This window comes from Mastomys coucha, unplaced genomic scaffold (assembly GCF_008632895.1).
Source record: "Mastomys coucha isolate ucsf_1 unplaced genomic scaffold, UCSF_Mcou_1 pScaffold23, whole genome shotgun sequence".
Taxonomy (NCBI): domain Eukaryota; kingdom Metazoa; phylum Chordata; class Mammalia; order Rodentia; family Muridae; genus Mastomys; species Mastomys coucha.
Window position 1 is genome coordinate 15,312,655 of NW_022196906.1, and position 12,178 is coordinate 15,324,832.

A 12,178-nucleotide genomic window follows, 5' to 3' on the forward strand; every position below is an offset into this window, starting at 1 on the left:
TGTGGATGGGCTGTGGGGACAGAAAGCCTCAGGAAGCAGCCTGGAAACCACATCCGGTGTGCCTTCCAAACATCCCTTTCTCCTGGAGACTGAACTTTGTGGTAGCCTGGATATGGACCCATATCCAGGGTTGCTGGGTCTTCTCCCTGTCACTGGGCCTGTTGTTCTCCAGGCACTGGAGTACACTTGTTCAGGGCAGATGCTGTTGGGAGTCACCCTGGGCACTGGGCAAGAAGTGGGTGGAGGAAGAAGAGTAGAGGTTTAGCCTTTAGGATGGGGCAAGGTGTAGGGGACACAAATGTCCCTTGGGTTTGATTCTGTGCCTGTCTTCCTTTTTGTCCCTCCACTCCTCAGCTCCACCTCCCAGCATAAGTCACCCAGTCCCTCCCTAGGGTCTTGATTGCCTAGCCTTGCACTCCGCCCTCCGGGGTGCATCTGGTTCCCCCGCGGGCACACGGTGGCGATCTGAGACTTGGAGGTGGCTCAGCTCGACGTCAGGCTGGGGAGGGGTAGAAGGCGGGGCCGGGGCAGAGGGAAGGGCTGCGGGCTGGGAGCCGGGGTAACCGGAGCCCCGGGCGTCCCCAAGGCCCGGGGTGGGACCTGCGGGAAGTGGGCGCTCAGTTTCACAGGGCTCTTCTGCAAGAGGGAGGCAGGCGCTGCGGACATTAGTGTGAGGAGGACGCAGGCACCCGGGTGCTCGCGTCCCGTGGGGGACCACGGGGGTGGTGCCAGGGGCTAGGACGCGACAAGTGTGGAGGCGGTGCCGGCGATTGCTGGCACCTCAGGCCTGGCGTGCAGCGCCGCACACCCTTCCGTGCAGCAGCTGGTCCCCAATGCCAGCCCCGACGGCGCTTGGCTCTCATGCGCTCCAGTGCAGCACCCCGGGCCCGGCCCCGACCCCCAGCCTTGGCATTGCCCCTAGGACCGGAGTCTCTGACCCATTTCTCCTTCAGCGAGGAGGACACTCTTCGACACCCGCCGGGCAGATGTGTCAGGTGGGTGGCCTGTAGCCAGTTGCCTTTCTTTGTGACCTGACGTCGCTCTTGCCTGTTTGTGGGAAGAGGACCCTTTCCAGAGTAGCCACCCTTTGGGGAATCCCCTAAATAGCGTCCCAGATCTAACAAGAGACCCTGCCCCTTGCCCTAACCTTAATAATTGTGGGTGCCGGCTGATGGTAGGGCTCCAGAACTAGGTGCGAATTTCCACCTCAACCTGCCTATTCAAAATTAAGGTTCCTTGGGCCTTTCTGTTCCCTTCAAGCTGAGTATCTAGCACTCTCCCTGGCAGCAAATACGGGTGTCCAGCCTGTCACCTGGGCTCCATTCCCAAGCCATTGGCCAAGAGCCAGGCCTTACACAGTTTCTCCAACCTCTACCCCCACCCCACCCCTAGCTGGGGCAGTCAGACTGAAAGCCAAGCCCTGGTGTGTGGGGGAAGGTGCCTGAGAGTGCCCTAAGGGCATTTTGAGTTGGGTGGGTAGAGCTTTGCCAGGAAGTGACCTTTAAGTTTTCTGGAGTTAAGACATCTCTTCCCTGCCCCACTGCACAATCTGGTCAGAAACCCTGATGGACACAGACACACCATTTCCAACAAAAACACACAGGGCCACACCCCACAGACGGGTTAAGCTAGGTCACCAAGTGTTTGCTATTCTAGACTTTACCAGGGTCTCCAGGTTAGTCAAGGCACTGGGAGAATCCTGCAGGTGACCTATGACCAGAGCAAGTGATCACAAATGTTAACAGTTACAGAACTGTTAGAGCCTGGTATATACACCTTCCCTTTTCCAGGAAATACCCCAACACACGCTTAACTACTCCGGTCAGAGACAGCCATAGTGTCTGTGCGAGACATTCTTGTGAGGTCACAGAAACGTGAAAACAGACACCTGGGCAGTCAGGACACCTGACCATCCCCATCATGTGTAGTTAGTTCTGTATGACAGGTATGGACACACAGGTCCCCTGCCCTAGACCTTTACATGTGCCAAGACTTGACATCCAGTCCCACAAACAGCAGTGGCACCTGGCACCGTGAGCCCGCCTGGCCAACACATGCCAGAGCTGGCACTCCACCTCCGAGTGACCTTCACAGAACGAACCAATCCTTTCTACAGAGCCTTTCTGCCACTTCCTCTGAGGCAAGCAGGTGGAGAAGGGCAAGGAGCCTGGGAGACAGCAGGCCTATCTTTTATACTTTACCCCCAGAATGCAGAGCCTAGCAGCCCCAGGTTCAAAGCCACCCCTAACCAAATTATTCACTGTTTTGTTTATTAAGCCAAGATGGCCTCTAATTTGCTTTGTAGCTGAGAATGACCTTGAATAGCTGATCTTGTCTCTACCTTCTGGGGTGCAAGGATGGCAAGCATGTACCCATCACACCTGTTGGTGCTGGGATGGAACCCAGGGCTCTGTGCGTGTCTGGCAGTGCCTTACTGCTGAGCTCTAGCCTAGCCCCACACATCTCTCACCTCCTCATGGTCAGTTTCCTTGCCTGGAAAATGGGGTGCTAATGCATGTGTGAGCCTATGTGCCCAGCATGGAGCACACTCAGTGGTATTTGTGTTTGTGTCCTTAGCCATCATTACATTCTCTTATTATCTGGCTCACAGCAGAGGTTATAGGACAACTTACAGATAGAAGCCCATGCTTTCTTTCCGCTGTGGGAGTCCCTGGGATATTGAACCTTTTCCTGCTGAGCCACATCACTGGCTCCTTGCCTTACTTTTTTGAGACTGTCAGTCACTGAACCGGAAGCTCACTGATGGGGCAAGGTTATGTGGCTAGGGAGACCCAGGACTCCTGTCTTCGCCGGTCTGCTGCTGTTATCTAGACACAGACCCTTCTGCTTATGTGACCAGTACTTTCCTGACTGCGTTGTCTCCCGAGGTTGCATCAAGAGTCTAGAGCAGCCAGGTAGTGGTGGCGCACGCCTTTAATCCCAGCACTTGGGAGGCAGAGGCAGGCGGATTTCTGAGTTCGAGGACAGCCTGGTCTACAAAGTGAGTTCCAGGACAGCCAGGGCTACACAGAGAAACCCTGACTCGAAAAATTAAAAAAAAAAAAAAAAAAAAAGAGAGTCTAGAGCAGGTCATTTTAGCCAATGCTGTCTGGGTGGTGGCTATAGTGCCAACATCTTGTCCTCTCTCAGTATAGTTTGTGACTTTGCCACCTGTTGAGATTTCTCTGGCTGACTTTGGGCCACCCACAAAGCTAGTGACAGACAGGAGGGGCAGGGGTCTCTTTTCCTTAAATTTGTATTTTTGTGTGCATGTACGTATGTGTATATGAGCGTGTGTATGGCAGAGTGCACGCAGAGGTGAGAGGGCAGCTTGTAGGAGTCACCTCTCCTTCCACAGTGTAAATCCCAGGGGTCAGACTGGGGTCACCAAGCTTGACCACAGGCTAAGGTTACCTGACCCCTTGTTTCTCCCCAGGCTTCAGTTCAAGAGCCAGTTCTGTCCCCGGTGTCTGTGCTCAGCTCAGGGGACATTCAGGCCTGAAGCACAAACAACAGGGCCCAAGGGACCATCTCCTTACCATTCGGGCCCCGGTGCTCCTGCTGACGCGCACTGCTTCCCTAGGGGCAGGCAGCTTTGCCACCAGGATGCCAGCTGAAAGACCTCTCAGGGTCTGGGTGGGCCTCATTCTCCCTAAACCGTAGCCTACATTCCTGTGTGGAGGGCCGAGGGTGAGGGTCCTCAGTGGGAACCTCAAACTGCACTAGTCCTAGAAAGACAGGTTATGGCCATCAGGCAGCTAGTAGGCCACCGAGGAGCAGGTGATAACTCTGTGCCTCAATTTTCACGTTCTTGAAATGGTGGTAGAAATAAATGGGTCAGTATGTCAAAGCATTATAACAGAAGCAGGCAGACGGTAAGGATATGAGAAGTAGTGTGGGCCAGATGGCTCAGTGGGTAGACACGCCTGCCACTGAGCCTGACTATGTGAGTTCCATCCAAGGGGCCCACTGGATAAAGAGAGGTTCTTTCGAGTCCTCAGATCTCCACACGCCATGACACTGACACACTCTCTCACACACAATAAACAAACAAGTAAAATGTAATTTTTTTTTTAAATGGAAGTCAGTTCCATGTTTAGGCTAGAGTCTTGTGCCTGAGATGTGAAGGCCAACTGTGAAATCTAAAAACCAGTCTGACACCAGAACCAGTGGCTGGGGAAATGCAGCAGAGAGAGGAATTCAACTTAAAGATGTCCTTGTCACGGCAGGTGCTCCCTGAGCATTGCCATTGTCACCAAAGGCCAAAGCTCATCTGTGTAGACCAGACTGACGACTAGACTGACCTCTAACCATACAGATTCCCCTGCTCTGCTTCCCAATTGCTGACATTAAGGCAGGCAGCACTTTTTCTTTTTCATTTTAAAAAGACTTAGCCAGGCAGTGGTGGTGCACACCTTTAATCCCAGCACTTAGGAGGCACAGGCAGGTGGATTTCTGAGTTCGAGGCCAGCCTGGTCTACAGAGTGAGTTCCAGGACATCCAGGGCTATACAGAGAAACCCTGTCTCAAAAAAAAAAAAAAGTATTTATTTTTATGCACATTGATGTTTTGCCTACATGTATGTATGTGTGAGTGTCAGATCCCCTGGAACTGGAATCACAGACAGTTATGAGCTGCCATGTGGATCCTGGGAATTGAACCCAGATCCCCTGGAAGAGCAACCAGTATTCTTAACCACTGAGCCGTCTCTCCAGCTCCCCTATTTTTATTTTTAAATACACTGTGTTTGTGTGTGTGTGTGTGTGTGTGTATCGCCTCAGAGTGTGTGCCCACCCATCCCACATGTTTGATACACACAAAGATAAAACTAGAATATAGTCACCCCACATCACACATGTAGAACTCAGAGCTCGTCCAGCACAGTGTGGCACACCTCTAACTTAGAGGTCAGAGGATACCTTTTAGGAGTCAGTTCTCTCTCTCTCCACTATGTGGGTCCTAGGAACCAATCCTGGATGGAGGCTTGGTGACAAGGACCTTTACCACCCACCTGCCCAGCCACCCACTGGCCTGAGTCTGTCTGTTCATCTTTCAGTGCTGGAGATAGAACCCAGCACCTTGAAGGTGCCTTGCCACCTTCCTAGGCTTTGATTGTCTTAGTTGGTCTCATGTATGTAATCTAGGCTAACCTTAAACTTGTGATCTTCCTGCCTCAGTGTCCCAACTACTGGAGTTAGAGGTGTGCCACACTGTGCTGGGCCAGCTGTGAGTTCTGACGTGTGTAATGTGAGGTGACTAAATTCTAGCTTTATCTTTGTGTGTACCAGGCATGTGAGATGGCTGGACACATGCGCCCACGTGTGCATGTCTGGAAGTCTGAGGGCAACATCAAGCGTCTTCTGTTACTCACCGTGTTACCTTTTGAGACACAGAGCTGTTTGTACTGGATGGCCATTAGGCCCCCAGGATCTACCTGTCTCTGCTCCCCAGCAGTGCCGTTTCAAACCCTTTTAAATGCATGCAGTGGCACCCAGTTTTTACATAGATGCTGGACAGAGGGCTGGAGAGATGGCTCAGTCGTTAAGAGCACTGATTTTTGTTTGTTTGTTTGTTTTGTTTTTTCAAGACAGGGTTTCTCTGTGTAGCCCTAGCTGTCCTGGAACTTACTCTGTAGACCAGGCTGGCCTTGAACTCAGAAATCCACCTGCCTCTGCCTCTCAAGTGCTGGGATCAAAGGTGTGTGCCACCACTGCCTGGCAAGAGTGGATCTTAACTACTGATTGATCTTCCAGAGGTCCTGAGTTCAAATCCCAGCAACCACATGGTGGCTCACAACCATCTCTAATGGGATCTGATGTCCTCTTCTGGTGTGTAGGAGGATAACTACAGTGTACTCATATGCATAAAATAAATAAAATCTTTAAAAGAACAAACAACCCCCCCCAAAAAAAAACCAAACCCTCCAGCATAGATGCTGGAGAACAAAACTCAGTTTCTTGTGATTGTACAGCAAATGCTGTACCCACTGAGCCAGTTCCTCATCCCTGGCTTCTATCTTTTAGTAAAATTCATTGGAGGGGAACAGCAGAGAGGGAACTCAGAGGGACTAGCAGTGAAGCAGGAAGACCTTGTTCAGTCCCCAGGACTCAGGTGGGAGGAAAGAGCTGACTCTCTCATGTTGTTCTCTGAACACATGGGCCGTGGCACATACTCACTTGTGTGTACCGATACACAAAAACAAATAAATAGACATGCTCGAGTTTATTGTATCAGCTGTCCATTTTTTCACGGTGTATACTATTCCAGGGTCTGAATTTTTTTTTTTAAAGATTTATTTATTTATTATATGTCAGTACACAGTAGCTGTCCTCAGATACCCCACAAGAGGATGTCAGATATCATTATAGATGGTTGTGAGCCACCATGTGGTTGCTGGGATTTGAACTCATGACCTTCGGAAGAGCAGTCGGCACTCTTAACCGCTGAGCCATCTCTCCAGCCCTGAATTTATTAAAATATGTCAGTTTACCAGTTGCTGGATGGTTTTGGTTATTTCGTTTTTGGTAATTAACAGCTGCTATAAACATTTTTGTCTGGTTTTGGCCTACAGCCTTTTCAAGTTTTTCTATATTTAGCCAGCCAAGCCCCTCAGTAAAATTTTAATTTAAAAAAAAAGAAACCCTTTTTCTTAAAAGATTTATTTATTTATTTTATGTATATGAGTACACACTGTAGCTGTACAGATGGTTGTGAGCCTTCATCTGGTTGTTGGGAATTGACTTTTTAGGTCCTTTGCTCGCTCTAGTCAACCCCACTTGCTCCAGTAGACTCCACTCGATCCAGTTGGCCCCAATCGCTCCAGTAGACCCTGCTTGCTCAGTCCCTGCTCACTCCAGCCCAAAGATTCATTTATTATTATACATAAGTACACTGTAGCTGTCTTCAGACGCACCAGAAGAGGGCATCAGATCCTATTATGGGTGGTTGTAAGCCACCGTGTTGCTGGGATTTGAACTCAGGACCTTTGGAAGAGAAGAGCAGTCGGTGCTCTTACCTGCTGAGCCATCTTGCCAGCCCACAAAACTTTATTTTTAACATATGAATGTTTTGCCTGCCTTTATGCCTGTGCACCATGTGTATGCCTAGTTTCGGCAGACACCAAACCCAGGGTATCAGATTCCTGGAACTGGAGTTACAGGTGTTTGTGAGCTAGGAATCAAATGTGGAAACTAGGAATCAAACTGTGTCCTCTACAAGAGCATCCAGGACTCTTTAAAGCTGAGCTATGTCTCCAGTCCTTCGGTTGAGGTTTTGGATTTTTGATTCTTTTGTTTGTTTGTTTGTTTGTTTGTTTTGTATTTTTGAGACAGGGTTTCTCTGTGTACCCCTGACTGTCCTGGAACTCACTCTGTAGACCAGGCTCGCCTCAAACTCAGAAATCCGCCTGCCTCTGCCTCCCCAGTGCTGGGATTAAAGGTATGCGCTACTACTGCCTAGCCTCCCTCAGTTGATTTTTAAAGCCTTTTTTTTTTTTTTTAAAGATAAAGAGTTTCTCTGGGTAGCCTTGGCTACCTCTGTGGACCAGGCTGAGCTGAAACTCAGAGATCTGCCTGCCCCTGGCTCCCAATCATTAGGACTAAACTACCTAGCAGAGACTTTGTGGAAGGGTATGGGCCTGCCAGTGAACTCAAGGTCAAAGGTCACCTTGGTTTGCTAAAGCTGGACCCAAGATTTATCTTCACGTAGCTCTTTCCTGAGAGCCGACATTCCAGCCCCAGTGTCCTCCCAGCCCACAAGGCTTTTCTTTGGATGGGCACTTGGACAATGAGCTGTTGTGAAAACTTCAGAATTATGACACACACACCCCTAGTATGTGTGTGTGTGTGTGTGTGTGTGTGTGTGTGTGTGTGATTAAACATTCTTATTTATCTTATGTGGACACAGGTAGGCATGTGTGCAGGAGCGTTGGAGTGGAGGTCAGAGGATGAGCCATCTCAGTAGCCCTTAAATTTTTAAACTAATTAAAAATTTAGACAAGATTTGGCTATATACCCAGATTTGCTTCCCAAGTGCTAAGACTACAGATGTGAGCCAGCACACTAGCTGTGTGCGTGCGTGCGTGCATGTGTGTAGGTCAGAGGGCAACTGTGAGAGTCATTTCTTTCTCCTACCATTTGTCTCAGTTGTAACTCTGGTCAGCTGGCTTGTGTGGCGAGCATCTTTACCTGCTGCGCCACCCCTCCAGCCCCCCACACTCTGTTTTGTTTTGGGACAAGGTTCCATGAAATCCAGGGTAGTCTTGAATTCTGATCTTCCTGCCTTTACTTCCCAAGTGAGGGAGTTACATGCAGGCACCACCATTCCTGGTTTTATGTCATGCTGGGCGTGGAACCTAGAGCTTTGGGCAAGCTAGGAAAACACTCTACCAACTATGTCCTCAGACCCAGACAGTATGTATACAGAAAAGTAAAGGCACTTGGGAGACGACAGAGGTAGGTGGATGTCTATGAGTTCAAGGCCAGCCTGGTCTACAGAGTGAGTTAGTTCTAGGACAGTCAGGGTTGCACAGAGAAACCTGTCTCAAAAACCAAAAAAACAAAACAAAACAAAAAAAACAAGTAAAGTGTTCCCTTCAAGGACTGAACGGAAGTCCCCCTGCTGGGTGGCAAGCACTTTAGCAGCTGAGCTAATCCCCAGGTGCTCTCTCCCACAGAATCTCTGTCACCTTCACACCTCGTGACCTCACCAGCACCGCCTCAGCCACCCTGACTCCTCTTCCTTCTGTCCCTTGCAGCTTGGAGGCAGAAAATGGGCCAACGCCATCCCCTGGCCGCAGCCCCCTGGACTCGCAGGCGAGCCCGGGGCTTGTGCTGCACGCTGGGGCAGCCACCAGCCAGCGCCGAGAATCCTTCCTCTATCGCTCAGACAGCGACTATGACATGTCACCGAAGACTATGTCCAGGAACTCATCTGTCACCAGCGAAGCGTGAGCACACCCTGCCTTTCTCACCAGATCCCTTAGACCTGGCCCTGCCACAAGCTGCCCTTCCCAGCAAAGAGCGGGGCACCGAACCCCCAGTTTGGTCAGTCCACACACATTATCTTCCCTGCCGAAGGGTAAGCAAACCCTTTCCCTCTTACACGGGACTTACAAGCTTCTATACAGTTTGGCTTGCCCACCAGCTCTGCCCACACCAATCATTGGTTAACTTCATGTCTGGCTCTCCCTCTCATCCAATCCTAGACAGGGTCTGTAGCCCAGCCTGGATGCAGACTTCCTGTGTAGCTGAAGCTGTTCTTAAATTCCTGATCCTCCTGCCTCCACCGCCTAAGTGTGAGGATTACAGAGTCATACCACCATGCCTTATTTATTGGGTACTGGGGATTGAACCCCAGGCTTCCTGTATGTTAGGCAAGCACTCTACCAACTGAGCTACATGTCCATGAGAAGGCAAGCTAACCTCAAACCTGATTCTCCTGCCTCAGCACTCTTAGGAGTTGAGATTACAAGCCCATGGTACAACACTGGCTCTTTGTAGTTTTCGTTCCTTTCTACTTTGTTTGGTTTTGGTAGTTGATTCAGAGAGTCACGTGTGCTGGGCGAGTCTACTGAGCCATGCCCCCCTTCTTCAGTTGTCTGTCCCTGCTTCTAGGTCCCCCTCCAGCCCTTTCTGGCTTATAAGCCCCTATGGGATGGGAGCCCCATCTACTTGCCTTCCTCTCTCAGAGTCCCACCTCCTGGGCAGGTCCTGCCCCCTCCGCAGCCTCTACAGGGTGTTCTTCCCACTGTTGCCTTGCATGAATCTCCTCCCTGCCAGTCCTGAGCCCACAGTGCCCACCCTGTAGACCTGGGGTTCTCATCTGCCCCTGTTCTTAATTTCAGGCATGCCGAAGACCTCATTGTGACACCATTTGCCCAGGTGAGCCCTCCTCCTCTCATGGGAAAGGGACCCAGCCTGACAGTGCCTGACGGTTCCTGCAGGTGGACGCCTCTCCTTACAACTGTCCCCCACCCCAGGTGCTGGCCAGTCTCCGCAACGTTCGAAGCAACTTCTCCCTCTTAACCAACGTGCCCATCCCCAGCAACAAGTAAGTGGAGCTGAGTCCCCAAAACCCATACTCACGACACAGGAATGTCTGTGAATGCGGCTCATGCCAACCCATAACCCAGGTGTGTAGGCGCATACCTGTAATCTAGTACTCAGGAAATGGAGGCAGGAGAGTCAGGGGTTCAAGTTCATCCTTGGCTACTTAGGGAGTTTCAGGACAACCTAGGCTGTGTGAGGCCTTGCCTCCAGGGGAGGAAAAGAAAAAAAAAATGTCAGGGTTCAGATTCAGCTTGCTTTGTGACCTCAGGCCAGCCAGCATTTGAACCCTCTGTTGAAGCAACCCTTTCTAAGTCAGGAGAAGGATGCTAGGAAGAAAGGCCTAGGGGCCTCCAGATGGTGGTGGGCCGGGCCCCAGCCCCAGCCCTGGGCTCCCAGTTGTAACAACGATGACGACAATGGCTTGCTAGACAGACAGCCGTGAGAGGTGTTTGCCTGCTATAAAAGGAAAGCTGTAGAAAGCGTCTGTGAGAAACCCAGGAGATGGCATGCACAAAGTGCTAGAGCATTGCCTGGTACATAGTATATGCTCAATAAATAAGAGTCAAGTCAGGCAAGATGGCTCAATTGATAAAAGATGCTTGCAGTCAAACTTGACAACCTGAGTTCATTCCCCAGAACCCACACAGTGGATAGAGAAAACTGACTTCCACCCTTTGTCCTCTGGCCTCCACATGTACACTGTGGCCTGCATGCCCTGTACCCATACACATGATAAACGGGGAAAAAAAGTTTTTTTTTTTAAAAAAAATAGGCCTGGGGGCTGGAGAGATGGGTAGTTAAATGGTTGAGAGAGGGTTCTGCTCTCAAAGACTTGAGTTCAGTTCTCAGCACACACATGGGGCAGCTCACAACCATCTGCAACTCCGGCTCTGAGGGATTCAATGCCTTCTTATGGACTCTGAAGGCACCTGAAGTCACATGTGCAGGTTTACACACACACACACACACACACACACACACACTCACAGTTAAATGTTAAAAATTGGGGGACTGGGCTGGAGAGATGGCTCAGCAGGTAAGAGCACTGACTGCTCTTCTGAAGGTCCTGAGTTCAATTCCCAGCAACCACATGGTGGCTCACAACCATCTGTAATGGGATCTGACGCCCTCTTCTGGTGTGTCTGAAGAGAGCAATGGTATAATCATATACATTTAAAAAAAAAAAAAAAAGCTGGGCTGTGGTGGTGTACACTTTTAATCCTAGTACTTGGGAGGCAGAGGCAGGTGGATTTCTGAGTTCGAGGCCAGCCTGGTCTACAGAGTGAGTTCCAGGACAGCCAGGGCTACACAGAGAAACCCTGTCTTGAAAAACCAAAAAAAAAAAAAAAAAAAAAAAAAAAAAAAGTTGGGATAGCTGTACACATTTTTAATCCAGGTACTCTGGAGGCAGAAGTAGGGTGCTCTGGGCTGAAGGCCAGCCTGATCTATATAATGGATTCCAGGCCATCCAGGGCTACAAAATCTGACCCTGTCTTAAGAAAAAAAAAGTAGAAGAGAAGTGGTCTCTCTTTTTTTAGGGCTGAGAGTGTGTCTTCGAGTTACCAGCCCTTGAGTAACAGCCATTCTCAAAAGCTTGAGAAGCTGGGAGGGATGGGTTGGTGGGGCTGGGGGGTGGGGGTGATTTGAGAACTCAGGATCTGGCCCTATGACAGATGAGTAGTGTAGACTCAGCAATGCTAGACTCCAGCCAGATAGAGTATCCCAGGACTCGGGGAGGCTGAGGCAAGAAGATTTCCAATTCCAATCCAGCCCGTGCTTCTATGAGATCCTGTTTCAAATATTGTCACCTGCAAAAGAATCCAGTTTCACCTAACTGGGCCATTCTGTTCTCTGTGTACAGGCTCCTGGGCTGGGTATACAGTTCAGCGGTAGGATGCTTACCCTGCATTCGGAAGTCAGAATTTAATCTCAGGCACCACAAAAGTAAACAATAAGTAGCTGAGGCTGGGGCCCAGTTTGTCTGACTTGTGCAGAGCCCTGGGTTCCTCCCCAGCATCCTGTAGACAAGGAAGGGTGGTACACACCTGTGACCCATAGCTGAGAGGGTGGGGGGTTATAGGGAGGGCGTGACTCATGGGTAAGGGAGGCTGGTTTTGGCTAACATTGGA

General features: G+C 50.2%; 1 protein-coding gene across 1 annotated transcript in view; it reads left to right on the forward strand.

Moving 5' to 3' along the window:
• Nucleotides 1-547: 547 nt before the first annotated feature.
• The window catches only part of Pde4a (phosphodiesterase 4A), a 30,348-nt gene continuing 18,717 nt past the window's right edge, over nucleotides 548-12,178 (forward strand). Inside the window, exons 1-5 of the mRNA XM_031344297.1 lie at nucleotides 548-995; nucleotides 8,756-8,947; nucleotides 9,845-9,881; nucleotides 9,980-10,050; nucleotides 11,911-11,938. Coding sequence (XP_031200157.1) covers nucleotides 862-995; nucleotides 8,756-8,947; nucleotides 9,845-9,881; nucleotides 9,980-10,050; nucleotides 11,911-11,938 — 462 coding nt within the window. The 5' untranslated portion in view covers nucleotides 548-861. The remainder of the gene's footprint in view (nucleotides 996-8,755; nucleotides 8,948-9,844; nucleotides 9,882-9,979; nucleotides 10,051-11,910; nucleotides 11,939-12,178) is intronic.